The 26,718-nt window shown below is 32.2% G+C and overlaps 1 protein-coding gene across 1 annotated transcript; it reads left to right on the top strand.

Annotated features, from left to right (window-relative positions):
- The first annotated feature begins 10 nt into the window (after positions 1 to 10).
- LOC126808816 (uncharacterized) lies at positions 11 to 26,398 on the top strand. Its single transcript, XM_050533791.1, has 8 exons — positions 11 to 50; positions 6,564 to 6,717; positions 11,918 to 12,100; positions 18,830 to 18,942; positions 19,217 to 19,420; positions 19,878 to 20,031; positions 20,738 to 20,825; positions 21,463 to 26,398. Exons 1-8 carry the CDS (start codon positions 21 to 23, stop codon positions 22,829 to 22,831), a joined length of 2,295 nt encoding a protein of 764 aa, XP_050389748.1. The 5' UTR covers positions 11 to 20; the 3' UTR covers positions 22,832 to 26,398.
- Positions 26,399 to 26,718: the final 320 nt, after the last annotated feature.

The raw sequence follows: 26,718 nt of genomic DNA, 5'->3' as shown, positions 1-26,718 counted from the left end.
ATCTCACAATAATAACAAGCATGGAGGCTGAAGAGGACGTAGTTTTTGAGGTGAGTTGTTAATTTTATTTAAACTCGTGATAATTTCCGACTCAGTGAATTTATACTACCAACAAGGCATTAAATTGTTTATTATACGTTCACCCAATTTCCAAAACGACTGTCTAGATCATTGTTCATTACATGGAACATCTATAAGTGAGTGTAACTGTCAAACTAAAAAAAAAAAATCTATTACTATTAAGTTCATAGTAAGAGGGATGGAATACATTGGAATGTCAGAAAATGTTGTTTTGTTGATATTTTTTAGGGTGTGTTTTTCCCCGTATGTATTATTCCGTGATTTTCTATACAAAAATCATTATCAAAAAAAATCTCAAGGACATAAAAACAAACTTATATTTCTACTGCCACTGATTAGTGATATAGTAGATAGATCTTTTTAAAACTTAATTTTAGGCTACACATACAGGTCTATAATTTAAATTACAAGTTTAGTCAGACTACTGGCAGTGACCATTCAAATATTACTATAGTCTCAGTCTGGTGCTGACTATAATATGAAAATATCAACATCAGTCATCTATCTGCTTGTATTTTTGAATACCTGAAAACTCATCCCAAAGACAACTCATCCCAAGACAACATTCTGTGGGGAGATTCTAATCCAAAATTTGTTCTCTCACATTTTCAACACACACACATATTTGTGACATATCCATATAAAATAGGTACCAGTATTTTATAGTCTACAAATGACCAGAGTATTCACCTTTTGTCACCTTCCAATAAGTGCTTGTCATTTGATTCAATCATCAGATGTTCAGTCCAATTATCAGTCCTTGACTCCTTTAATTTAGTGCTAGTTGTCAGTGATTAGTGGTTATTATGTTCAATATTTTAAGAATGTATTGAGTGGGATGAAGATGAAATACAGAATAAATTTGGAAAATGTGACAGGTGAGCTAATATCTTGTCAGGATTCAAAAATGGAAGACGTACATTCTGAAGAAATATCCTTGTAGTTGTATGGTACTGAACTTGTACATGGTAGAGAATACAAACAAATATTGCTTACTGGTTTCATAAAATTAGATTTTGGCCTTCTCCGAAAATTAACATGTAGTTGAAGGTAGTTAGTTTAAATTGAACAAGACCCCACGTTTACAATCCTGATAAAACTGTGATGAATACATGTAGTATAAAATTTAGTTATTTAGTTTATAATATATTCTAAGTGACAATCTGATTAATAATCCATATGTTTATTTCATATCAATTTATAAATTTACTTTTACTGTTCTCTGCATAATGTACTGAAATCTAACAGGAAAGGCCCAAAGAAAGAAAAGAATGTGCTAAATGTAAACCTAGATAAATTCTTCAATGTAATAAAATTGGATCACAAATTATGTCTTACTTTAAAATTGAAATATCCAATTATTTGCAAATTTTGCTAATTGTCTAGGCTATGAAAATTTACGATGGTAATGCAGTGATAATTAGCTAAGTTACACTGATTTTTCAGTGATTAGTAAGATCAATAGGTACACATGTTAGCCAGTTAATGTTATAGTGTTATTACACCATTATCACCTTATTTTTCACCCTAAGTTACTCTAGATAACCAGATCTTGCATGATTTAGCTTTGAGCAAAATCTATTTTAGACCATTTTTGATACTTTTAGGTGATGTTCAACATCAGTGAACTCAGTGTAAGCTTACCTAGTAAATGTTTGACAAAATAAATCTAGTTCTTCTGCACTTATATTGCTGAAAAATGGTAAAATCTTGATTCAGACACATCCACTGTCATCCAGATAGGTCGTTCATCTCACAATTTAAAAATTGTTAATGTAATTATTCAGTTCAACTTTTTGAGTGCCCCGATATTAATAAAAAATATCACAAAGAATAGGCAGGCATGCACGACAAATATTGTAGAAAACACAGCCAAAATGGTGACCATAACTTGCATGAGAATTAATCAGTTTGAATAATTTTTGGATCAAAATATTTAAAATAAAAATAACTTTGGTGTAGTGTCTTAAGCTTACCTATGTCGGTGATTTAAAGAATGAGTATAAAGAATTGAAAATTTTATAGCATTCTGCATTTTATAAATCTTACTGTAGAGAAAATACTAGAGTTGTTACAATACATTGTTACATCATGTATCACAATATTTTTGTCCATGGTACAGGGGTGGTGGTATGGGGGTGCAAATGGGGTTTAACACTTTTGCGTTAAATCACAAGATCTGTCATTGAGTTAAGTGGTGTGGTTTCGATTCCCAGCTTGTATGTGACAATGATTAGGGTTGACTGTCCAACCAGGCTTGCTCCAGGTCCTCCAGTTTCCTCCAACAGCTAAACACCCGTACACATAAGCAGATTATTGAAATAAAGTTGAACAATGGCCAACTCCATTTCTCTCTGTCCATGATACAAGGGGGTTGGATGGCTGAATGGTTAGCGTGCGCGCGCTGTGTCATAAAGTGTCATTGAGTCGACTGGCGTGGTTTCAAATCCCCCGTTGTACGTGACAAGGAGTAGGGTCCCCTGTCCAACCTCGTGGGTTTTCTCCGGGTCTTCCGGTTTCCTCCCACTGCTAAAAACCCCTATGCGCAAGCGAATTATTGAAATAAAATTAAACCATATGTTAGTCCCAAAATGACCTAGTTGTGTCGAGTGGACGTTAAACCCCATTTCTCTCTCTCTCTCTCCATGTTACAAGATGCACAAAGTTGACAATGATCAATTATAAAATTACTTTTCGTCGAAAGTAATCATATTATCAAATTTGATGTCAAGTTTTCCAAGAAATGTTTATTATGTATGTGCTATATCTGTCTAAAGTCCCATAAAACATGTTGCCCTAATAGTAATGATAAGAGATTTATCTTTAGAGTTATTTTCTATTGGAGATGCAGAAAAGATGAGGACTGATAATACCAAAACATATTGGGGTTGAATCATATTGTGAGCATACTTCAGATATTTATTGTATTGTGAAGTTGAGGTATCCAAACACCCCTAGATAATACCCACTGTTTGCTCTGAATTATTAGTACTACTTTAATGCTGTATAGTAGTAACCTGTAGAAATTGAAAGTAGACATCCTGTAAAGTACATAAACAGGATATAAAAAAATCCTTTCACAACCATTTTTAGCATATTATGAAGAGTAAATTGACATAAAACTTCTTTCTCAAGTAAATGATATATTACATGTACATTACCATAGCAGGAAGTAATACATGTATTTCTTGTAAGAAGAATATGTTATGTATTTACTTGAACTTATATTGCATCTATTCTGTTCATATATAAGCTAAAGAATAAATTCTAAATATATTTGTGCATCCTGCACACAGAGATTCATCTACTTCATACTTCGAGAATAAATCTCTGCCCTGAATGGCTGCCATATGCAAGAATTAGTATATTGTTTTGTAAATCATTTTTAACGTTTCTACTCCGTTTCACACAAAGACTTAATAAACCTATTCAATTCCATGCCTGTTCTTCAATTTCATTTAATGAAAATAGAATAGATACTTCTCAAAATTCTCGAAGTAAGCTATATTGTTTTCGACTAAGCTCGTCGATTTAGGACATAAAATGTTGGTTAACTAGTTTAGTGTCTGTTTCTCAAACAAAGCTAACTGTAGACAGGCAGCCTATGTTTAGTATGAGATTCTTGCAAACCATTATATCATACAGTCCTGTGAAATTATCAGAATCTCTGAAAATACTTTTCCGGTGAAATGTAAAATTTCGTAAGTTCCTGGATAACAATTCCTATATTTACCTAAGCTATAGTGGTACATGTTAGTATTTGTAAAGATTATCAAGTCACGATCGTACAATTGAAAAAGTCTTTAGGTGTGTTACGTAACCACAATAAAGAAATACTTTTCCGGTGAAATGTAAAATTTCGTAAGTTCCTGGATAACAATTCCTATATTTATCTAAGCTATAGTGGTACATGTTAGTATTTGTAAAGATTATCAAGTCACGATCGTACAATTGAAAAAGTCTTTAGGTGTGTTACGTAACCACAATAAAGAAATCTTGCGTTCATTTCCGAATGGCTTAGCATTTTAACATTTGATTTACATACTGGCACATGTACTTTAATCGAATTTTATTTTCAGGGGTTTCTTGTGCAATATGGGATTCCCATAAGATTGATTTTGTTGTTTAAATCAGCAAAATTATACTACGCTCAATTTCAATAAAAAATTTAATTCAAATAAATGATTGAAGTGGGATTTGCGTCCTACTTTTCTGCTCTTTCTCAGGCTAATGAAAATGGCAATACTCTACGCAGTATGCTATAATATTTTCCCAGACAGCAATTGAATTCCAATTGTTGAGGTTCTTATGTCTTATACATGTTTGCCATGGTGTACACGCGACCTTGTTTTTTTTCTGTTCCATCCGAATGACTAGGCAGAAACAATTCCAATGACAGATGAAGTAGATTGCTTTATTAGTGGCCTAGAAATAAATGCATTATTATCCATTATTAAATTTCATGGATGCCTACATTTTTTTTCTATTTTAAGTGTAAAAGTTAATGTTATAAAATTTTAAGAGTTAAAACTTAGTAAAACAAAAGTCATTTACACATTAAAATTGGAAAGTGTAAAGTAGAAGAAAGAAAAACTAATCTTGTATTAAAGTATTTATTACACTTACATGTTTCAGCATACACAAATGAGTCAGGAAAAACAATGAGGATTAAAAAATATACTACGTAATCGAGGATATATCTGCATCAAAACATGTATTGTTTCTATTTTCATTTGCTTATAAAATTAGATCCTCATGGCTAGGATTTAAAAAGAATTTTTTTTTTGTTTTCCCTGATGAATCAAATAATTTACATAATATATTGCGTAACTGCTTTACTAATGATTAATGCTAAATCTTTGGTACAGTTACTGGTTATGACAAATCCATTATAAACATGAGGCTGTACTCATAGATCACTAACTTGTGCCAAATTCTGATGATGCGTAGGTACATGTATGTAGGGTCTACTCTAATTGTATTTGGTAAACACCCGAGGCTAAGTAAGGCGGTTGAAGTCTAATTTCTTTAAACTGTGTTTAATAACCCAGATGTACATTCTTCGCATACCTATATTTACCACTAACTGACGCCAATTAAGCAAACTTATATCATCATCATCTTTTAATTAGTTAACCATCAATGCTAATTACTGATTAACTTTTATACATCTAGTTGATGAATCATCACTCCTGTACACTTAATTTACATCATTGATTTAATGGGACAGTTAGAATAAATTGCCAAACCTCTTTGACTTGGGTCAAAATAAATATTGAATTTTGTTGATTTGATCTGTTTTTACTATCAGATCTAATCATTTAAATAAAGTCAGATTCTTTATTAATGTTAGCACCATTTTTGGTTGAAACTGTCAACTGTTGGAAAAAAAATCAATTTATATTTCAACATTGACTATGAACCCAGATGCTCACTTCACAAAGCAAATCAAAACTTTAAATTTAATTAAATCTACACTTTTATTTTTTACCCCAATTAAGAGGTATCTTTTGGGGTTTTTTGGCATTGTTTCTATCTGTTTTTTATACACCCACATGGAAATGTGGTCATGGTCCGTCCGTCAGTTTGTCTGTGTCCGTCCATCGTCCACAATTTCTTTTGAACACTTTATTTAACGCCAAAATTTATCATCCGATTGTTTTAAAATTGATAAGCTTATATTATGTTATTTACTTTAGTGAAATGAAGAATCCTATTTAATTTCAATAATTTCCGCTAATTACTTCTAGAGTTATGTCCCTTGTTTCACTTTGTTGCACCATGTAAACGCTCGGACATCAAAAGTTATCTGACGATCGGTTTTAAATTTATATTTTTGAGCAGTTTCCATTGATTACGTCTAGATTTATGGCCCTCGTTCTCTGTCGATCTGTATTAAATTTAAATGCATCATTTAGATTAGTGAAACGACGAAGCCTATTGAATTTCAGCAAGTTCTGTTCATTACGACTAGAGTTATGGCCCTTGTTTCACTTTGTTCGATGCTCGACTGACAAATGTTATCATTTGACCTGTATGAAATTTATATGCATCATTTAGATTAGTGAAACGAAGAAGTCTAACTAATTTCAGCAATTTCCGTCAATTACTTCTAGATTTATGGCTCTTGTTTTACTTTGTGAACTCTGTGAACATTCGAATGACAAAAGTTATCAATCGATCTGTATGAAATTTATGAGCATTATTTAAATTAGTAAAACGAAAAAGCCTGTCAAATTTCAACAGTTTCCATTAATTACTTCCAGAGTTAAGGCCCTTGTTTCAGTTGTATAACTTTGTGAACCCTCAAACGACGAAAATTATAAGCTGATCTGTATGAAATTGTCTTGTAAATTACAGTAAATGACTTCACTTTCCTACAAAAGAATAAATATGTGACAATCCTTGTTGACCGCTTGGATGATTTAGCTGCTGTGAGCGTATGTTCCGTTGTCTGGCAACCTATCTTTTTTACATTACAGGAATATTTCTACAAATACAGTAAAAGACAGAAATTATTTCTTGGTAAAAGAGATAAATGGAAACAGAAATATTTTATTTTGAGAAAATGCGGAGAAAAACCAGTATTAGAATATTTTAATAAAAAACCTAAAAATAAAAGTATTTCACCAAAAGGTAAGTCAGCTATTGTTTAATTAAAAATTAACCTTTTAAAGTAAAAGTAATTCCACATAAAGAAAGTCACAATTAGTGAAATACATATGACCATAACAAGAACAATAACTTTCCATACATCAGGGGTTGGATGGCCGAATGGTTAGCATGTGTGCGCTGTATCATAAGGTCTGTCATTGAGTCAACTGGCATAGGTTTCGATTTCCAGGTTGTATTTGACGAGTAGGGTCGCCTGTCCAACCTCATGGGTTTTCTCCGGGTACTCCAGTTTCCTCCCACTGCTAAAGACCCCTACTTGCAAGCGAATTATTGAAATAAAATTGAACCATGTGTTAGTCCCAAAATGACCTAGTTTGTGTCTAGTGGACGTTAAACCCCCTCTCTCTCTCTCTCCCTCTATTCATACATGTAATTCGAAAAAAGCAGGGGACTATTAAAATGAGTCTGTCTGTTCATCACGCTTTTTTGGAGCCACAGTGGCTCGCTAGATTAGAGGTTGCAGGTTGACCGAGAAAGTTCATCAGGATTTTCTAGTTTGGTTTCCCCTTGTCAGTGGTGCAGGATTGAGGGCCTGACAAGGACAACTGTCTAGTCATTCCGATGGGATGAAAAATCGAGGTCATAGGCATATGGGGAAATTTTTGACTGGGGGGGGCGGTGGTGGTTGGTGCCCAAAAAATGTAGTTAGGTTCTTAGTATGTTACATAATAATAATAAATTCGCTGTTAAATTGGACACATTCAAGAACACAATATTTTTTTATACAACTTTTACAAAGTACAATTGTGTGCCCAAATTTTCCCAGCATTTGGTGCCCCCCCAGCTCGTACGCCTATGATCGAGGTCCTGTGTGCACATTGGCATGCATGTAAAAGATCCGTCTTCATTAGCCCAGTAGGAGTAGGACATTAAACCCTCATTTCATTTCACATTTATGGGGAACAATAATTCCCCTAGCTGAGGTAGAATGTTTAAACTTGATGTACGTGTTTATTGTGTGAATTCCTTTATGGTGTTTGAAGATGAACATTTTCTGCTTAGTCTAAGCAGAGATAAGCAATTTGATAGACTGATGCTCTGGAAGTCAATAACTTTGCTTCTAATTAAGTCAGAGTGATGAAACTTAATTACTTGACAAAGTTTCTGTTTCTGCTCAGGTAAGCAGAGCGATAAGCGGTTTGTTTGCTTGAGACTTTGGAGCTCAATAACTTTGATTCTAACTGAGTGAGAGTGGTGAAACTTCATGTATACATCAATATATGTATCTTGACTAAGTTTGATGATGAGTATTTTCTGTTTAGGCTAAGTAGATACTTTAATCTGATTGGTCGAGACTTTTTACTTAAAGATACATTATGGGAGATTTTTATAGAGAAATGGCCATTCTTGCTATAACAGTTCAAAAGTAGATGATGAAAGAAGAATATATTGAAAATTTCAGTCAAATTACTTTATTCTGAACATAGTTATCATCGTTGTAATATTTGACTAGAAATGGTAGTGAAATGTGCCTTCACCTTGGTCGATCGTTTGATTGACAGGCGTTAACTCCACCTACATATCTCGATTATCAAGTAAAGTTTTCAATGGCATGCGGAAACGCTCTACAGCGGCCTTGCTAAGTACACTCTATCATTTAGCCTCGTATTCTCATCAGGATTCGCCATATTTGAATTAATTAATAAGTGAAATCCTATTTTAATCCGAGCTGTAGCCGAGCCATCCGTGACTTGAAATAATCAGATTTTGCTCTTGCATAATGTATGTTTAGGCTAAGTAGTGATAAGCAATTTGATGGGTCAAGACTTTTAATTGAGGTAGAATTTTAAGCTTGGTGTAGATGTTCATTAGGTGAATATCCAGACGAGTTCAATGATTAACATTTTCTGCTAAAGCTATTAAGCAATTTCATTGGTCGATGCTTTGGGACATAATAACTTTGATTCTAACTTATGGAGAGTGATGAAACTTACCAGGTACTTCAAAACCTTGACTGAGTTCAATCGTGAACATTTTCTGCTTAGACTAAGTATACATGATCAGTTTGATTGCACAATACTTTTGAAAAAGATAAATGTGCAATTAATTAATATTTGTCATCTGTTTATTTTGGGATTGCGGCGGGGGACCTCGGCCTCACTGTTGGCATGTTTGTGTCCAAATTATTGTGTTGATGAGAAATTAAACTCCATTTGTATTCTATACATTTGAATGTATGCTTGAAATCAAAATCTGTTGGTGTCCTGTATATTCAATATAAAAGACCATGTCACACAATGACCAAAAATATGCATATACCATTTGTTAGCAGAAATTTTCCAACTTGGTTTCCCCATGTCAGTGGTATAGGACAAAGGGCCTGACAAGAACAACTGTCTAGTCATTCGGATGAGAGCAAAAATCAAGGTCCAGTGTATACATTGGTGTGCATGTAAAAGATCTATTGACAGTTAGAATTCGATATAGAGCTGCTGCCCAGGCAAAATTTCCTTCATAGCACACGGTATGGCATATGACCATCTTCATTAGCCCAGTCGGAGCAGAACAGTAGGACGTTAAACCCCATTTCATTTCATTTGTTAGCAGAATAATAAATGGTAGTTTTATTGTACTAGAATAGAGATGCCAACTCTGAATCCAAACAGAAATCGCATTTGTTAAAGTGACCGATTATACATTGTAATCTTGTCAAAAGAACAATTTTAAACAAAGCTCAATACAGTACCAATAACAAATGAAATGGAATTCCTGCACCAACCGTGCTAATGAAGACAGCAGTACCAATAACAGATTAAAGATCGAGACAATGATGCAAATCAAAACGACTAGATTGAAGAAAAAACATATTTGAGTGAATCGACAGAGGTTTGATTGCCTGACATTACGAATTGTTGAAAAAAAAAACGAGCCAAAGCGAGAGCAGGTAAAATCGAGTCTTCAACAGGCATTGCATTCCTGTTCTTTTTTATTATATATTGTCTGGTTGGACATGGTGTATGCATATATATACGGATAGAAGGTCAGACTCCTGTAATACATGTAAAGATACTGGTAATGTGTGTTGATGCAGTAAGCCAAAAAGAAAAAACTAAAGTTAGTTTCGCTGAGCAAGTCCCTGAGCAAGATTTGAGCGATTAGGAATCCCTTGCAAACTACCATAAAGTTGATTAAAATGCAAAACGTGAACCATTACTTTCATCTTTTGAAATAAAAAATTAGCTTGTCCATTATTAATCATATTAAAATATCAGATAAGGCACTGGCTCGCTAGCCTGGAGGTCGGGTGTTCGATCCCTGCATTGGCCGAGAAAGTTCATCCGGCGTGGTTTCCCCTTGTCAGTGATGCAGGACGGAGGGCCTGACAAGGACAGCTGTGTAGTCATTCGGATGAGACGAAAAACCGAGGTCCCGTGTACATATTGGCGTGCACGTAAAAGATCCCTTGACAGTTGGAACTCGATATAAGAGTAGGCCGTAGTGCCGCTGAACGGGCAAAATTTCCCTCATAGCACACTGTATGGCGTATGCCCGTCTTCATTAGCCCAGTTCGGAGCAAAACAGTAGGACGTTAAACCCCATTTCATTTCATTTCATTTCATATTAAATATTTTCAACAAAATCATTAACACATATTTGACATATGTGTTCTGTTTATCAATGTGAGTAAGGCCCAATATCTGGATAATTGATAGATAATGTTACTAACTTTTTCACATACATGTATTATGTTTAAGGTTGCTTTTATGATGTAGTAAACATAATTGCAGATATTTATCCAGACAATATTATTTTCATTGAAATATCTCATGGTCACCAAATTCAACAACACGTCCCCTTTGATATGTTGGAGTTATTTATCATTTTCAAGATAAGGTTCATATTGCATAATAACTGACTCGTTTATCTTCTAAAATCTGTATTAAACAACAACTTTATCTAAAAAAGACTTCCTTTATCATACATGTAGATTAAAGAAAGATAACCATTGTTAACTATTTCATACATGTAGTTTGTTGAGTTCCTCTTGTTATTCAAATTTCATTTAATTTTAAGCACAATAAGTTTTGTATTGAAAAAATTCATTTTTTTTAAAATTTGTCATTTAGACCTCATGTGAACTGGGAAAATCTCTATTTTACGAATAGTTATAGTCTAATTATAGAACTTCTTTTTATACGCCCAAATTGAAATGTGGTTGTACATGTATATTGATGTCTGTCTGGTGGGCCGGCCAGCATCCACAATTGTTTGTGGGGGCTCTAGAGGCTAAAGTTAATATTTGATTTAAATTTATGCACAGTGTTTAAGGTCATGAGACGAAGAAGCTTATTGATTTTCAACAATTTCCGTTAATTATTGCCAGAGTTATGGCCCTTGATCACTTTGAAATATCTTGAGGATGCTCTAAAGGCTAAAGTTAATATCCAATTGACTTTAAATTTATATACAGTGTTTATGGTCATGAGACGAAGCATATTAATTTACGATTTTTGATAATTACTGCCAGAGTTATGGCCCTTGATCACTTTGAAATACATGTACACTGTATCTTGTGGATACAAGGTCTTGAGACAAACAAGTATATTGATTTTCCGTGATTTTTGATAGCTTGAACAGCTAAATCCATGATATTATATGTTTTGTATACTAAATGTTAGCATGGGATAGACCTAGAAGTCAAACATATTCTAATGATTTTCTGATGATTACTCAATGACTTGTTCCTCTTAATCAGATTTTAGTGTATCATAATTGTTTCATTACTGACAAAAGTAAAAATTTGCGACTACTCTTGTTGACTGCCTGGATGACTTAGCTGCTGTGGGCATATGTTTCGTTGCCTAGCCCCCTATCTTTTTATTTAGGGTTTTATTCTAAGGACACAGGAAAAGCGTGAACCATGAATGCTTGTGGTGTATTAGTATTGCTACATGGAGCCAAATTGTACCTCTGTTCGGTATTTTCTTATAATTTGAATTTATGGCATTCAATTTAAAAAAATATTTATATGGCAAAGCTCCTTGCTATAAATTATAAATATTCATTTATAATACATGTATCTTGATTATTTATGATTTTGATTGTCTTTTGCATGAGGGATAAACATAAATGCTTGTAGAAACTCTCTTCATTGAGCTGAATAATTATACTGTTGTATTTTTATCTTTAAGTTATGTTTTAAAAACGATTAATTTTTCAGGTCAATTGATATTATGGCCCATATTTCGAGTGGAAAAAGGCATCAACATCAAAAACCGCCAGATAAGTTTTGAAATTACCACTCCAGATGAACAGCTGTGTTTATCAGGCAACTCAAAAAAGATGGCTGATGTGTTTGTCTTCCTATTACAGATTCAATCCACACTGAAAAAGCACATACAAGGTGAGTAAAACGTCATTCAATATATTCAATTTTCAATGTAACATCAATACAACAAACGTGAATAACGTTAATTAAAGCATAGAATCAGTTCTGAAACAAGGGATTGGAAGGGATGAGACTCGGTTGATTCTTTGGAATTTGGGGCGTACTTGATTTAATGATCAGTATACAGCGGGTACATGGAATGTAAATCAAGTGACTAGAGTATTGCTTCGAACTCTTTCTCGCTTAGTCCATCACCCGACGTGGTACAGAGGGAGCAGGACTTATTTCTAAGATGGTTGACATCAAAAATATTTACTCAGTGTGAAAATTCCTGTATAATTTGTTTTCTATTGTAACATATGTGCTTGTTTGTATTTGATTATACATGTAACCTCATCCATAATTTAACTTATGTGACAGTTTTTTGAATACTGAAACGACAAAGAGAGACAATAAATAAAATTTTGAAGATTTAATTATTTTACCCATGCATTGTGTGGATTTAGTTTGATGGTACAAAACAATACTTCTTAAGAATATGTTCAAATCCATTATTTGTCTAAACAAAACCAACACTAGACCTAGATATTGTTTCTTTTATGTGCTGTAATGTATATTTCAATAAGCCTTTTGATGGAAGAAATGTTATCGCGTAACATATCAACCATTTTGATAATATCGCTTCGGTCTAATGAACTATAACTAAATCAAGTATGCCCTTAATGTATTAAAGATGCACTATAAATCCGCCTATTGCAGGTCTTTTTCAAGTGTTACTTATTTATTATTTAAGGCAGAGATATTGAATGGATTAGAACATCTGTGCCATAATCAAGACTTTGTTTATTATCATAGCAATGATACTTGACAATCAAGACTATTTAACCTATACATTATCAAAACTTCAAGCACTGATAACTTCACTCAGAATACAATCATTTCACTGAAATTTTCAATTTATTCATTTTTCATTGTCTATTTTTGAAGTACTGTTATGAAAGCAATAACAGTCAGCTCTTTATCTATATCTACATTTAATGCAAAAATGTTGAAAACCTTAAAAACCTATCTTTTATTGTCATGACACATACATGTATGCATTTGGATATACCTAATTCATTGAAAAGCTAGATAAAGTTTTTCAAAAAGATACCCTCAATCTGTCCATGATTTTTGATGAAACTGCTGTAAATACAGAGCATTTTCACATTGTTGTACTTTAGACGCTGATGAAAGTTCCCTAGGATTCCCTGAACTTGTTGAATTCTCTGAACATTGTTGTACATCTGTCAAGATTATCAAACTAGTATTCCGATTTTGCCAATCTATAGCCAGACTTTGGAAAACTGGCAGTTCTAACTGTGGTTCGTAAAATTTAATACAACATACATCTCTACAGAATCGTTTGTCACAATGCTGTATGAATAACCCAATGACTCTGTACATGCACACAAACAATTGTAAAGCTTGCCCATTTAGCATTAGACAACAGTCAATTACAATAAAATTTGTTGTTAAAGTTTCAATTAATATTTTATTTCGACAAAATTACAATTCAAGCTAGTGTTGACAATAATTTAGATACTTTTATATTTATTATTGTCAAAGAAATTAATTTAAGTTAGTTTCAGATTGCTGCAATTTTTTTTTTTTACCATATTCAGATTTAGTATGCTTCAATGGCCTTCTGCTACTAAGTTTTGAATATATTAAGATTTTTTCAAAAGATATTCAAGAGAGATTTATAAACACATTTCTCATAACCAAATGATCATTCAGTATATAAAGAGGAGTAAAAACAAGCCCCCCAAAAATGGAGTGAGATTTATTCAATTAATTCCAAATTAAGATCTGAAATTAGTGTCTCTTCAGACAAACTCAGTACAGTGTTTTAAGTATGGAATATGATGTGAATTTTGAAAACAAAATCTTTTCTGGAAAATGAAATGCATAATGAGTAATAGTAAGCAATTGACTAAATTTATCAATAAAATAACTTTCAGTTTGCTTCTGAGCTTTTGGCAGTGAAATATTTCAATTAAAGTATGATATTAGCTTATTTTAAAATCTGTCTTAAAATAATTAAATTAAGATTTGGTATTTATTATTATCTACTAAGTAGTATTCTAATTTTCAACCGTTAGAATATAAAATAAAATATCATGCCTTAAGGGTAATGAACTGTTTGAATGAAGTCTTAAAATTGACACAAAATATGATGAATGAATACTTTAAAATGTCTGAAATAGATATTATATTATGTTTTAACATTTAAACACTTATGTCGTACCATTAATAACTCACATTTTATGTATAAATCAGAACCCGAGTATTTTTCTTTTTTGACCGAATAACCTGCCTTGTATATTAAAGATTATTATCTTGAGCTTGAACATATTTTCTTTAAATTTTGGACTTTGAGTACATAATTTTATTCAGTCCCATTTCCTAATTAGTTTCTTTAATAATGATGTTGATTTCTATATTTAGAACTGTTAATTAAGAGAAACTATCTTACTTTAACCATTGATCATTGATAGGCATTATTAAATTATATTGATTTTGTTCCAATGTCTTTAATTAAACATAACATTTAATGTTGTTCATTGTGGTGGATTTCTTTCAATACAAAAAAAGTCATTGAATAGTTAGAAAAGGAGAAATAAAATTTTCCCTAGAAACAATTCAATGAGATAGAAAAAGGAGTCCACAAAAATTGTAGCATATTTATTCTTTTGTCTGTAATTTGGTAATTAAAATAAACTAAAAAATGATTAAGAAGTAATTATTAGAAATAAATAAAATTTGATTGGCTATAAGAAATTGTTGAAGATCAATATGATTCTTCATCTTATGAACATAAACACTGTATAAATTTAAAATCAATCGGATAATAACTTTAACCACAAGGGAGTTCACAAGATTTCAAAAAGTGATCAAGGTCGGTAGCTCTGTTAGTAATTATCAACTTCTTTATCGTATGAACGTAACTATGATAAAGTTTCAAGTTAATCTGATGATACCATTAGCCTCCAGAGCATCTTCAAGATTTTAAACGGTAATCAAAGCCCAAAACTTATTAAATTTGGTCAATCCTTAAATATACTTTACATGTATATGCCAGTTGCCAACTGAAGAATAACTCATTTCTGTTCATAAAAATTGAGTTAAAGATAACAATTAACCATTATGATTTGTTTCAACTATCTAAATTATTATCTTAAAAAATAATTTTCAGTTCATGTTATTGCTATATTTAATAGTAAATTGCTTATTATCTCACGCTAAACGATGTACAGAAGAGGAATATTGAAATAGGCTGTGAATGTCAAGCCTATATCAATTCAATCTTCATTCGTTCAATAACAAAGTTCAGTAACAAGGAAACAGGCTGGACATGGGCTCAATGAAAACACAAACGCAGCTTTCATAATGTTAGTAGTTCTGTTTTCAAGTAGTTTTGTTAACCAGGTGTCTCAGATTTGACCAGACATTATTTCTAAAATCATGTGAATCCGTCTGCTTGAGCCTAGACAAAACTGGGAAAAAACTATGTCATACTTTGAAGGAGTCCAAACCAAAGACATGGACTAAACCGTCTAAAATACGGCCATGGACCTAAATAAATTATCTAGTTAAACATACATTATGCAAGAGCAAAATCTGATTATTGCAAGTCTTAATTTAGGCTTCAGATGTTATAGAAATTATAAATTAGATTTTTATTTAAACAACAAGCCCAAAATGAACTCTGTAGACCCACGGATGGCTCGGCTACAGCTCGGATTTAAATAGGATTTCACTCATTGATAAATTCAAATATGGCGCACCCTGATGAGAATACGTCAGTTAGATCGAGGCTAAATGATAGAGTGTACTTAGCGAGGCTGCTGTAGAGCGTTTCTGCATGCCATTGAAAACTTTACTTGATAATCGAGATATGTAGGTGGAGTTGTTAAAACGCCTGTCAATCAAACGATCGGCAAAGGTGAAGGCACATTTCACTACCATTTCTAGTCAAATATTACAACGATGATAACTATGATCAGAATAAAGTAATTTGACTGAATTTTTCAATATATTCTTCCTTCATCATCTACTTTTGAACTGTTATAGCAAGAATAGCCAACTCTCTATAAAAATCTCCCATAATGTATCTTTAATAAATGTAGCAATATGGGCTGTTTTCCCCCTCCCCCTCCCTGTTTTTTTTACAGTGCATATTACAGGACTGAGGAGCCACTCAAGATAAAGTAACAAAACTTTGTACACACAGGAAGGTATTACAGTAGTTATGCATTTTACTGATTAGAAATTTTGCAGTTGAATAAATTTTGTGTTTCTACTCAAACAAATTTTTGTATAATATCGTGGGATGTTGATGACCAAATCATCTTTCTTTCCTTAGGCTGCATGTCAAAAAAAAAAAATGTGTCTGTGTCATATTGGGTTTTCTTTGTTCACGAAGCTTATCAATTCTATGAAATCAATATTCTTAATAAATAGTACAGTTGAAACCTTGATGAATAATTGGTGTGTCACGATTCTCAGAAAATATCAAGGACCACTTCACTTTAATACTCAATAGCCGACTTGAATGTTACCAAACCAACAATAAGGCTGATGCCCCCCCCCCCTTCGTAAATCTTAAATAAATAGATGACACTAATTAATAAATGCCATCATATCAAAAGGCTTATCTTTACTCAATCTGATTAACATACAGATCTATATTTCATTTTGTTTTTTATACTTGCGATGGCCTCCACTACATGTACATGTAGATGAAGATCTGACTGGCTGTAGTGAGAGATCCATTCAGAGGTCATAAAAGGGGCTTTTGAATTCGGAACGTTTTATTACTCTCACTCAGTTAGATTTAGAATCAAAGCATTGATCTCTGCTTAACAGAATACCCTCATCATCGATGGTTCTGATTTTCTATGCAACAAAATCTAACAGATTCAGAATGAATGCCAGATCTACATGTAGTATGCTACAGACTTCAGAGAGTTTATGCATCAGTGGACTGTGTCTACTCTTTGTTTTCAATGGCTGTTTACCATAAGGAAGCAAAAACAGGACACAGGACTAGTGAATCGTGTCAAATATAAAGTAAAATTGAGTCAAAGAAAAGTAGATAGTGAATATAAAAAGAAGAAAACGAAATAAGAGATGTCTGATTTTAATCAGACTAAATACTTGCCTATAAAGTGGAAAACATAATCATCATTGTGTTTCGTTTACATGTTCCATTTCATAGTTTTACAATGTTTTTTTTTTCCTAGTACATGGAATTAATACTGTTTTTTATTGAATTCTATTTTGTTTTAAATGTTCTTTGTCTGTGCTGTATTCATGCATTGTTTATTCCACCTAAACAAAATAATAAAATAAAGAAATGCTTTACATGTTAGTTTCTTTACAATTCATTGTTGTCTCCTTTAATCAAAAGTTATACTATTTTTATTACAACAAAGTTAATCTAAATTTTGAGTTGACTCGATGTTGAGTTAGTACTTAGTTCGTGTTGATCTATAGTGTTAGAGTGATTTTTTATTTTCATTTCCTGTGCAGAAAATTAAAACATTACTAACTTTGACCCAAACTTGAAACACTCCAATGAACTGAGACAAACATTTTGGGTTTTTGTTGTTTTTGAGAAAGGTCATCGTTTATTATATGCGCACAATACTATCCAGTTTGATGATACTTTTGATTATATCCCAAAGATTATTGTCTGATTCAGATGAAGCTTAACATATGTTTTAAGGATCAAAAGAACTTGGATGAGTTCAGTTCTGGTTCATATCAGATCTTCAGTTCTGGAGTTATGTCCCATGTCTTTTATGGACAATGTGAACTTCTGTTATGGAGTTATATCCTCTTTACAAAGGTTGTGATCCCTCTAGAGCACACAATTTTTGTCTGATTTAGATGTTAAGTATCAAAAGATCTCGGATGAGTTTATGACCTTACATGTATGTTCCAAAGACAAAGTTATGGCTCCTTTTCCGAAAACCTTGTGAACATGATAAAATGCTATATTTTTTAACAGATTTTTTTCAAATTTGGTTTGATGCATTAGGGTAACTCAGGACAAATTCTATCAAAAATCAGCCTTTTGAGACGTCACCGTTATTAACAGAGCTTTTTTAGATTTGGTATGAAGCATTGAGTTCATGAGAGGACGAACCCTATCGAAATTGAGTCAATGCAAATAAGCATAATCATGACGGCAAATTCTTGGCCGAATATCTTTGCACACTTTTCGGAATAATCGACTCCGGTGCCAAAGATCGGCCCCGGTCCATCTGTGACATCACATGTGCTCCGGTGCCCACCGACACTATATATAGAGGGCCACTGCACATCCTCATTTAAGCCTGAAGAGTTCGAATAAGAACGAAACTAGTAGCTGAGAGGCTACAGTTTTTATCGGATTAATTCAAATTTGGTGTGTAGCATTGAGGTCATGAGAGGACTAACCCTATCGATAATCTGCGATCCGTGACATTCTGTTCCGAAGTTACATCCCTTTTTTATAAAACCTTGTAAACGTGATCGGGACTGCATTGTTAAACAGTTTTTTTTCTAATTCGATGTAAAGCATAGGGACAATGAGTGGATGAGCCCTATTGATTGCCCTGTTCTCTGTCCATCTATTACATAATGTGGGCATATAATTTCATTTCATAACACTAACAAAGCAATATTATTGTAATATGTGTTTTATTGTTTCAGATGATGTATTCTGCATTCAACCTGAAGAATCAGATGCAACAACAAGTATAGGATGCAAGGGAGCTAACTGTATATTACATGTTTCACCCTGCGGTCTTACTTTAGCATTACAGGTAAGTTTTAATGGCAGGCCTAAAAATTTACTCATTTTTCTTCGCCAGTCTGTTAAAATAAACAAATTCCAGTAAGACTATTACAGAGAATTGTGCTTAAGTTGTCATGAGTCATGCATGTTTTGAGTCATTAATAGTAGTCATTAGTCATTCTTGTTAGAAGTTATTGGTCATGAGTCATTCATGTTATAATTTATCAGTCATGAGTGATTAACTGTGTTATAATTTATCAGTAATTAGTCTGAAGTCATGGATGTTATAATTTATTTTCTAGGAATCCCGTTCAGTATTAGCTCAATGGCCATTAAAAAGTATTCGATGTTTTGAGAGTTCTGGATTTGGACAGCTGACCTTAGAAGCTGGTCGAGTGGCGCCGATGGGAGAAGGAATTTATAATTTCCAGTGCAGAAATGGAGAAGATATCAAAATATATGATATATTAGATAAATATATAGTTGATACATTAGATAGAGCTAAGGTAAGTAATAGTAAAACTTGTTTTTGTCAAATACTATATGTTAGTCCCAATTGCTCTTTCTCTATCTCCTGAGAATATTAGCAACCACAAGAAATTATAAAATAGTTATTTTGCAGATACCTTACTGAACATTTGTGAGGAATATTTAATTGAAAGTTTTCCATAAACAGATTTTCATAACTTGCTGTTCACATTTAGCATTTCTGTTGTCTCTATTTACCGGTAAGCAATAAGCTCTGCGTACTTCCAATGCAACGCGAAGATTAGTTTTCCTCTTAACAAATAGTAAGACAAATGGAAATCTCCAAATGACATTTGTAACCATATACGCAATTGGTGCTAAATATAGTGTCCATACAAATGTCCTTGGTAGGCAATAAGAGCTGGTGTAATTGAGACTATATTGTAAATCTTCAATATTAACATCGGTATATGTATGTTTTATTTTCTTTTGTAGCCACACAGGAAAGGTACTACAGAAGAAATCTATGATTATTTAGAAGAATTTGAAAAACTCCATTCTTTAACTGTAGTGTCCGCAAGGCTTATGCATTCACCTGATATACTGAACATATTACAAGAAAGCTGGGATTATAACCCACCTAAAACTGGTAAGTGTGTCACATTTTTCTTATTCAATTAAACATACATTATGCCTATTGCAGGTCTTTCTTTAAGCTTGAAATGTTTTCTAAATTATTAATTAAACATTAATTAACTGATCCAGGCCATAATCAACTCTCGATGGCATCAGATTTCTCTGATATTAAATAGATAAGAACGATTCAGCCATATTTTGATTTAATTTAAAAATGGAGGAGCGAGACAGCTTCAAACAATCAGTACGGTGGTTGAAATGATTGTACATATCTCGTCAAACCTTCAAAGGCTAATATCTTCGCTCGCAATAAAGTAATTTGAATGAAATTTTCAAATTATTCATTTTACACTATCTGTTTTCGAACTATTATAGCAAGAATGGCTAGCTCCCTAAATTTCAAATAATGTATCTTTAATTAAATTGAATGCTAAATTGTGAAGAAATAGCTTGCTTACTTCGTCTGAAATTTCCCAATCAAAATATATATCGCACTATTTGTTTAACCCACTTAAAGAATTTCTTATTGCTGTTAATTCAATGAGTATATATAGGCTTATGCATATATAATAAGATATTGATATAATAATATAGCTGAATATGTAATATATTTTATATCATGTTGTGATACATTGATATTTGACATACCCACTTGATTAAACCAGCATTTGTCTTTCTATAAATTCTGTAACATGATATCAAGTTTTTGTGTTTTTCAGACAAAGATGATAATGTAGATAGTAGTGAACCTACAGTTGTCAGACGTCAAACTAAAGTTAATTCACAAGACCATACAGCATCTATTGGGTAGGTATTTCTGACACTTGTCCGGTTCAAATAGGACATTTCCTAAAGATGACCAAGATTTTTAAATGTTTATGCTAAATATCAATAAAATTGAAATTTGGTTTCATATTGCCGTTGCCTCTGTTGTTGCATCACCCTCAATTCCTTGAGAATATTCTACAGACTACATTAAATCTGATATTTGTAAAATTAATACCGTTTAGATATTATCTACATCAGTAAAATGCAGAATCCTTTTGAATTTCTATAGTTTCTGTTAATTACATCTAGATTTATAGCCCTTCGCATTATCTTATGGACACCCTAGCAACGAATCTGATTTGAATTTGTATGTATTGTTTATGTTTAATGTTTTGATTATTGCAATGATTAACAATTCCAACAATTTATGATATTACATTTAGAGGTAATGCCCTTTAATATGCTATATTAATGATGTTATTCATAGAACTGTGTTGTGTTACACAGTATAAAGATTTGGCTTGATATGATATTTAATTTAAAATGTGACAATCTTTATGCGTGTATGCATCCAAAGCATAGCGATGAACATGATGGTCTGTTTGATAGAGACTACAAGATTTGTATTTTGATAAATTATTGATCTCTCACACTTTTTTTCTTCTTAATTTTTTAGCCTTCGTCAGTCACAGTATAATCCTAAAAATGTTCCCACACCTACAGTGCCAAATCCTCCACCTGCCATGGTTACTATTAATAATACATTTCCTCAGAATAATTCGCAAATACTAACAGCCCGACCCCCAGCACCACCTCCCAGACCAGGATCACAGAGAAGTCATGGATCAAATGGTACAACTACAAGGTCTCACCGTATGCGAGGACGAAGGAGTTCCAGTTCTTCATCAGTGAATAGTCAGGACGTTCAGGGAGATCACTCTAAATCTACATCAGAATATTTGACACACACAGGTTCCTCCAGTGACTTGCCTTCTCCCCCACCAGAAGCTTATGCTCCATATCTAGACCCTGTTTCTACTTCCTCGTATTACGAAGGAACCCAGACCACTGGGCGTGTCAAATCTTCCCAGGAGAAAAGACGACGTGCAGAAAGTATTGGTAGTGAATCTCAAAAAGCCACGAGTTGTGAAGATCTTAGTTCTCATATGAAGACAGTTTTATATAAAAGTCAGGAATCTGTTGATAGCTTAGAAGACTTGGTCAGTCACCCAGATGAAAATATGAACAATGCCAAACCTCCTGTTCCATTTCCGAAACTTAAGGAATTTAGGCCATGTGATGACAAACCTGACTACGAACGAAGGCGATCGTTAGATTATCACCAAAATATTAGAAGAGATTCCAATGCACTTCGCAGTCCAAGTCCTAATGCCAGACATATTCGTAAATTACTTGCACAGAAACGCCAACCTTCAGAAGAACCTCTACGTAAATCAAATTCTAATCCAAATTTTTTAAATCTTGGCAGTAAGCAAGATCTGCATGTAACTCCAAATGGTATTGTTTCCCCACCAAATGTGTCACCAACTCTAAGTCATAAAAACAAACAAGCTAGTCGGTCATTGGTCAGTTTATTACCAGGAAACCTGCGTAAAGCTTTGAGTCGAGAAAAAATCCGCTCAGAAACACCAGATAGGGGAGATAATTCTCGTAGTCGATCAAACACTCCATCTCGTAGTCGAGCAAACAGTTTAGAAAGGTCTTTTCGTCGTCGAAGATCAAACTCAATCCGAGGACCAGACATTAAAAATATCAACTTCACAGAGAAAACGCGATCGTTCCGTAAAGTTAAATCGGCTGTGCAAAATGGCCATGTAATATCAAATCAAAATGGAGGAACTGCAATTGAACTAGAATCAAATTGTCAAGCAACTAACAAATCAAATTCAAAATCAGTATCAGCTGATGTAGCCAATAATAATGTCCATCGACCTGGTCGTAGAATCAAACATAATGAATCGTTTGGTCCGGCAGATCGTATAATTAATTTACCACGTCATGAACGAGAAGAAACAAGATGCTAGTTTCAAATTTGTTACTCATATCATCCCATCATGAACATCGTTCTCACAAATTTAAAGTATTCATATTTGCAAATAGTGAATATCCAGTAAGATTCCAGGTCCTAGTAAAGTTGAAAGTCTGTGTTGACGTATGGCCAAAATTTGTCCATAATTTGACAGTGAATTACATGTAGTTAAAATATCTGGGTCTTTGAGCAGAAATTGTAGAAAATTTGCTAATGTTTGTTGAAATCATTTCAAAAGTTATGTCAACTTGGACGTACTATGTTAGGTGAATTCATTCATAGAAAATTTTGACTTGAACATTTGTTTGTTTTGATTCTTCAAGAATAGAAAGGCTTTCTTTAAATATATTCTAGAAAATCATTTACCAATTATTATCTCTTCTCTTCTCTCATACCATAAAGAAAATGATCTTACGTCTGTTACCAGTATAATGAATAATGTAGGCTAAATTGTTAGAAAAAGCCATTTACTTACCCATTACTATTTGTTCCCTTTCTCATACCATGAAAAATAACTCAGACAATTTGTTTCTAAAGGATTATCTTGTATAATGAAATGGCTAATTGTCCTTGTTTTAGATTTTAGAAGATTACGAAAATAACATTTGTAATTTGTTACGCAACATTTATCATTATTTTGTTATGTATAGTTTTATTAGCTTTTATTAGTATTATTTAGCTATTTATTTTTGTGTCCTTGTATACTCTGTTTCTTTCCCTTTTATGGTTGTCTGTAATTATTTTAAAATGATCAGTTTATAGTTTTGTATTTATGTTGTAAATCTAATAGAAAATAATATTTTTTTACAGTTTGTAATCTGTTATATAGTATAGAAATAAGAAATGTGCATATTGAATATCCATTTATTTAATATTGAATAGCTGTGAATAAGAAAGTGAACAGATACCTACTGCCAGAAAGATCGCAATATTTCAGATCTAATTAATCAATCCTAATGTAAGCTATGACCATATTAAATTCACATTATTTTCTATTAAATTGACTTTGCCATGTTCATGGGCTTACACATGTCTATCAATGATTTAAGGAAGTCTTTTACGAACATCGAGATCAAGTTAGTACCTAACCAAGATTTTTTGTTTTAGATGTCTAATTACTATCTAAAGAAAACTTTCAACCCTTACTTTTGTTAAATGTAAATAAGGAAAATGGTCAGCTACTGCATGGCTTTTTGGCAGATTGAAATCTAAATATGTGAAACAATCTTTTTTGAAATTTTTCCTCTTTTCAACTGATGAAAAATTATGTCATGAATTAGCATCTTTCAGGCAATGATCGTATTTTTTTCAATTAACAAATAGAGTTGTGTTATATTTTATATTGCTTGTTAATCTATGTGAAAAATTGTATTCTTGTATTTATGATGGTGGACTCGCATCAGTGTATATTCTCTAAATGGCTCATAATTTGAAATATTTTAAAATTTATTTAAGCAATTATATAATTTTAGGCAGTATGCTATTGTGTAAAAAGTTTTCTCTCTAGAAAGCCTTGTCAGATTACCTTAAAGGCTGTTGTGGCCATGGGATCTATGCTTTTAATGATCTCTGTGTTCTCTGAAAGAAAACAAGTTCTTTAAAACTGGACGGACAGCTGTAAATCAAGTTAAACTTGATAATATGTTATAAATTACTGTAAAGTTGGGGTAGGGTGGGGGTAACAGTTATTTTACTTGAATCTTTTTGTATAAAGAAAATGAATGGAATATGAGAAGATTATTTTTACAACACAACTAATATGTCTTGCATTAATTAATTAACCCAGTGATTTTGTCTTTCATGGCTTATGTTCAATTTTATATTGTATATATGATGTTTTATAGTTTATATCACAGGGGCTTGTAACAATTGATAGCAATTGTGTTGTTTTATTTTCAGTCCAGTAACAATATCACTTTATGGACTTTTTTAATTGATGACCAACAGATAACAATCTTGTTTCTATGCAAATTTTGATGAAAGGTCTTATAGCATACTTAAATATAATAGTAGAGAGACACCTCAGAAATTTGATTTAGAACATTGCCTTAAGATAGAAAATATTTTGAGTTCTAGGGTACGATATGATATATGCAGAATGGTAGTTTGACTAGGGTCTTTACCTATTTATTAAAGAAACCCTGGACCTGAGATTATTTAGTAATAACATCAATTAATTTTAAAAAATTATAAGAACTTGTGCTTTATAACTTGCCAAAATTTTCATTGCCATGTACTTAGGCATGAATGATGATCATGGTTGTGAATTTTAAATGTTTTTTTAAAAATAATATTTTATATTCAGTTTATAAATGATTTAATAAATAAATTTTTGTTTAAAAATAATATTTTATATTCAGTTTATAAATGATTTAATAAATAAATTTTTTTTTAAAAATAATATTTTATATTCAGTTTATAAATGATTTAATTAATAAATGTAAATGCCTCTAAATGTTTTGGTTTTTCAATATTTTCCCTGAATATGATAGAAGAAAAAGATATATATTTAGAGATACTCAGATCAGCAATTTTCTTTAGACACATCGTTTTAAAGCATACATCACTTCTGTGTTTCATATCCCTCCAGGAATAATAAATTAAACATTGAAATTTACTGATAATTCCTAATATATATAGAAATAGGCATTTAATTATATAATGTTAGTGAATTAAATACTGGTAGTTTGCTCATTTCTACTTTTAAAGCATAATTTTTACATGAATTTACTACCCTAGCAAACCATATATATACATTGTATATTTACAGTTACAAAAAAAAGATAATAATTTAGAACATAGGAGAGACCTAAGATCATAAAAGTTAATTATATAAATTTACTGATTACACATAATTAAACTTTTGTTTTCATTATGTTTTATAATGTAAGTATAAGAGAATCATCAAATTATTATTTGTCAATCTTTAATGGATTATCTATTAATGAAATTGAGTATTTTGAGTGCCAGTAATTGTTTCTTAAAATTTGATTTTTCAATTTTTATTTACAATGCAATACAATGTATGATCACTAGTAGGTACAATTTGTTAATTTGTTATTGTTGTATTAAAAAGTCATAATGTTTTAAAAATGACTGGATGTCTTTGATATGGGTAAAAAATGAAATTGTTGTTTTAAGAGTAAATTTGATGTGTTTTACTAGTTATTGATTTTGAGAGGTGGGTATTTGTCCACAGATGTAGTCAGTGTTGAGATATAGCAGATTTCGTCTTCACCAGTCAGCAATTTAAAGGATCGAAATGTGAAATAAAACATGTAATCATATAGTTGTTTCCGTAACAATTAAGAAAACACATCAGATCAACCTCAATTCAATACTTTATTTTCAAAGAAATTTAGCTCCTTTAAGTCCTGTTTAAGTTTTTGAATATTTGATTTACTAGAATATAATGATTTATAGAAATAGAGATATATATTTACTTGTGTTACATATCAGCTTTTTAAAAATTAATACCTAGTTTATTTGCCATGTTTTCAATTTATGCAAAAGTGAAATATTTTTCAATTGTTTTATTTAAATAAATTTTTACGTAAATCTATTGCATACTGTTTATTTATCTAAAATGGTTATTACCGGTACATAATTCTTGGTACCTTAATAATTATATAGCTAATAAGCTATAGTAAAACGTGGTCATTGCATTATTCTTGGTGACATGATGATAATATAGCTTGTGCAGTGATATCATTATGGTACATACGAGGGTGGGAGGTTGGGTGGCCAAAAGGTTAGTGCATGTGCGTTGTATCATTAGGTCTGTCATTGAGTAAACTGGTGTGGTTTCGATCGGTTGTACGTAACAAGGAGTAAGGTAGCCTGTCTAACCCCATGGGTTTTCTCCGGGTTATCTGGTTCCTC

The sequence above is a fragment of the Patella vulgata genome, chromosome 1 (genome assembly GCF_932274485.2).
Source record: "Patella vulgata chromosome 1, xgPatVulg1.2, whole genome shotgun sequence".
In the NCBI taxonomy this organism is placed as follows: Eukaryota; Metazoa; Mollusca; class Gastropoda; family Patellidae; genus Patella; species Patella vulgata.
Note: the sequence above shows the minus strand (reverse complement) of the source record. Positions and strands in the feature narration are given on the sequence as shown.

Coding starts and splice junctions, on each gene's coding strand:
- LOC126808816 (XM_050533791.1), top strand. CDS start 21: ATGGAGGCTGAAGAGGACGTAGTTTTTGAG. Junction 18,943..19,216: donor GTCTTACTTTAGCATTACAG/GTAAGTTTTAAT, acceptor TTTATTTTCTAG/GAATCCCGTTCAGTATTAGC. Junction 19,421..19,877: donor ATACATTAGATAGAGCTAAG/GTAAGTAATAGT, acceptor TTTCTTTTGTAG/CCACACAGGAAAGGTACTAC.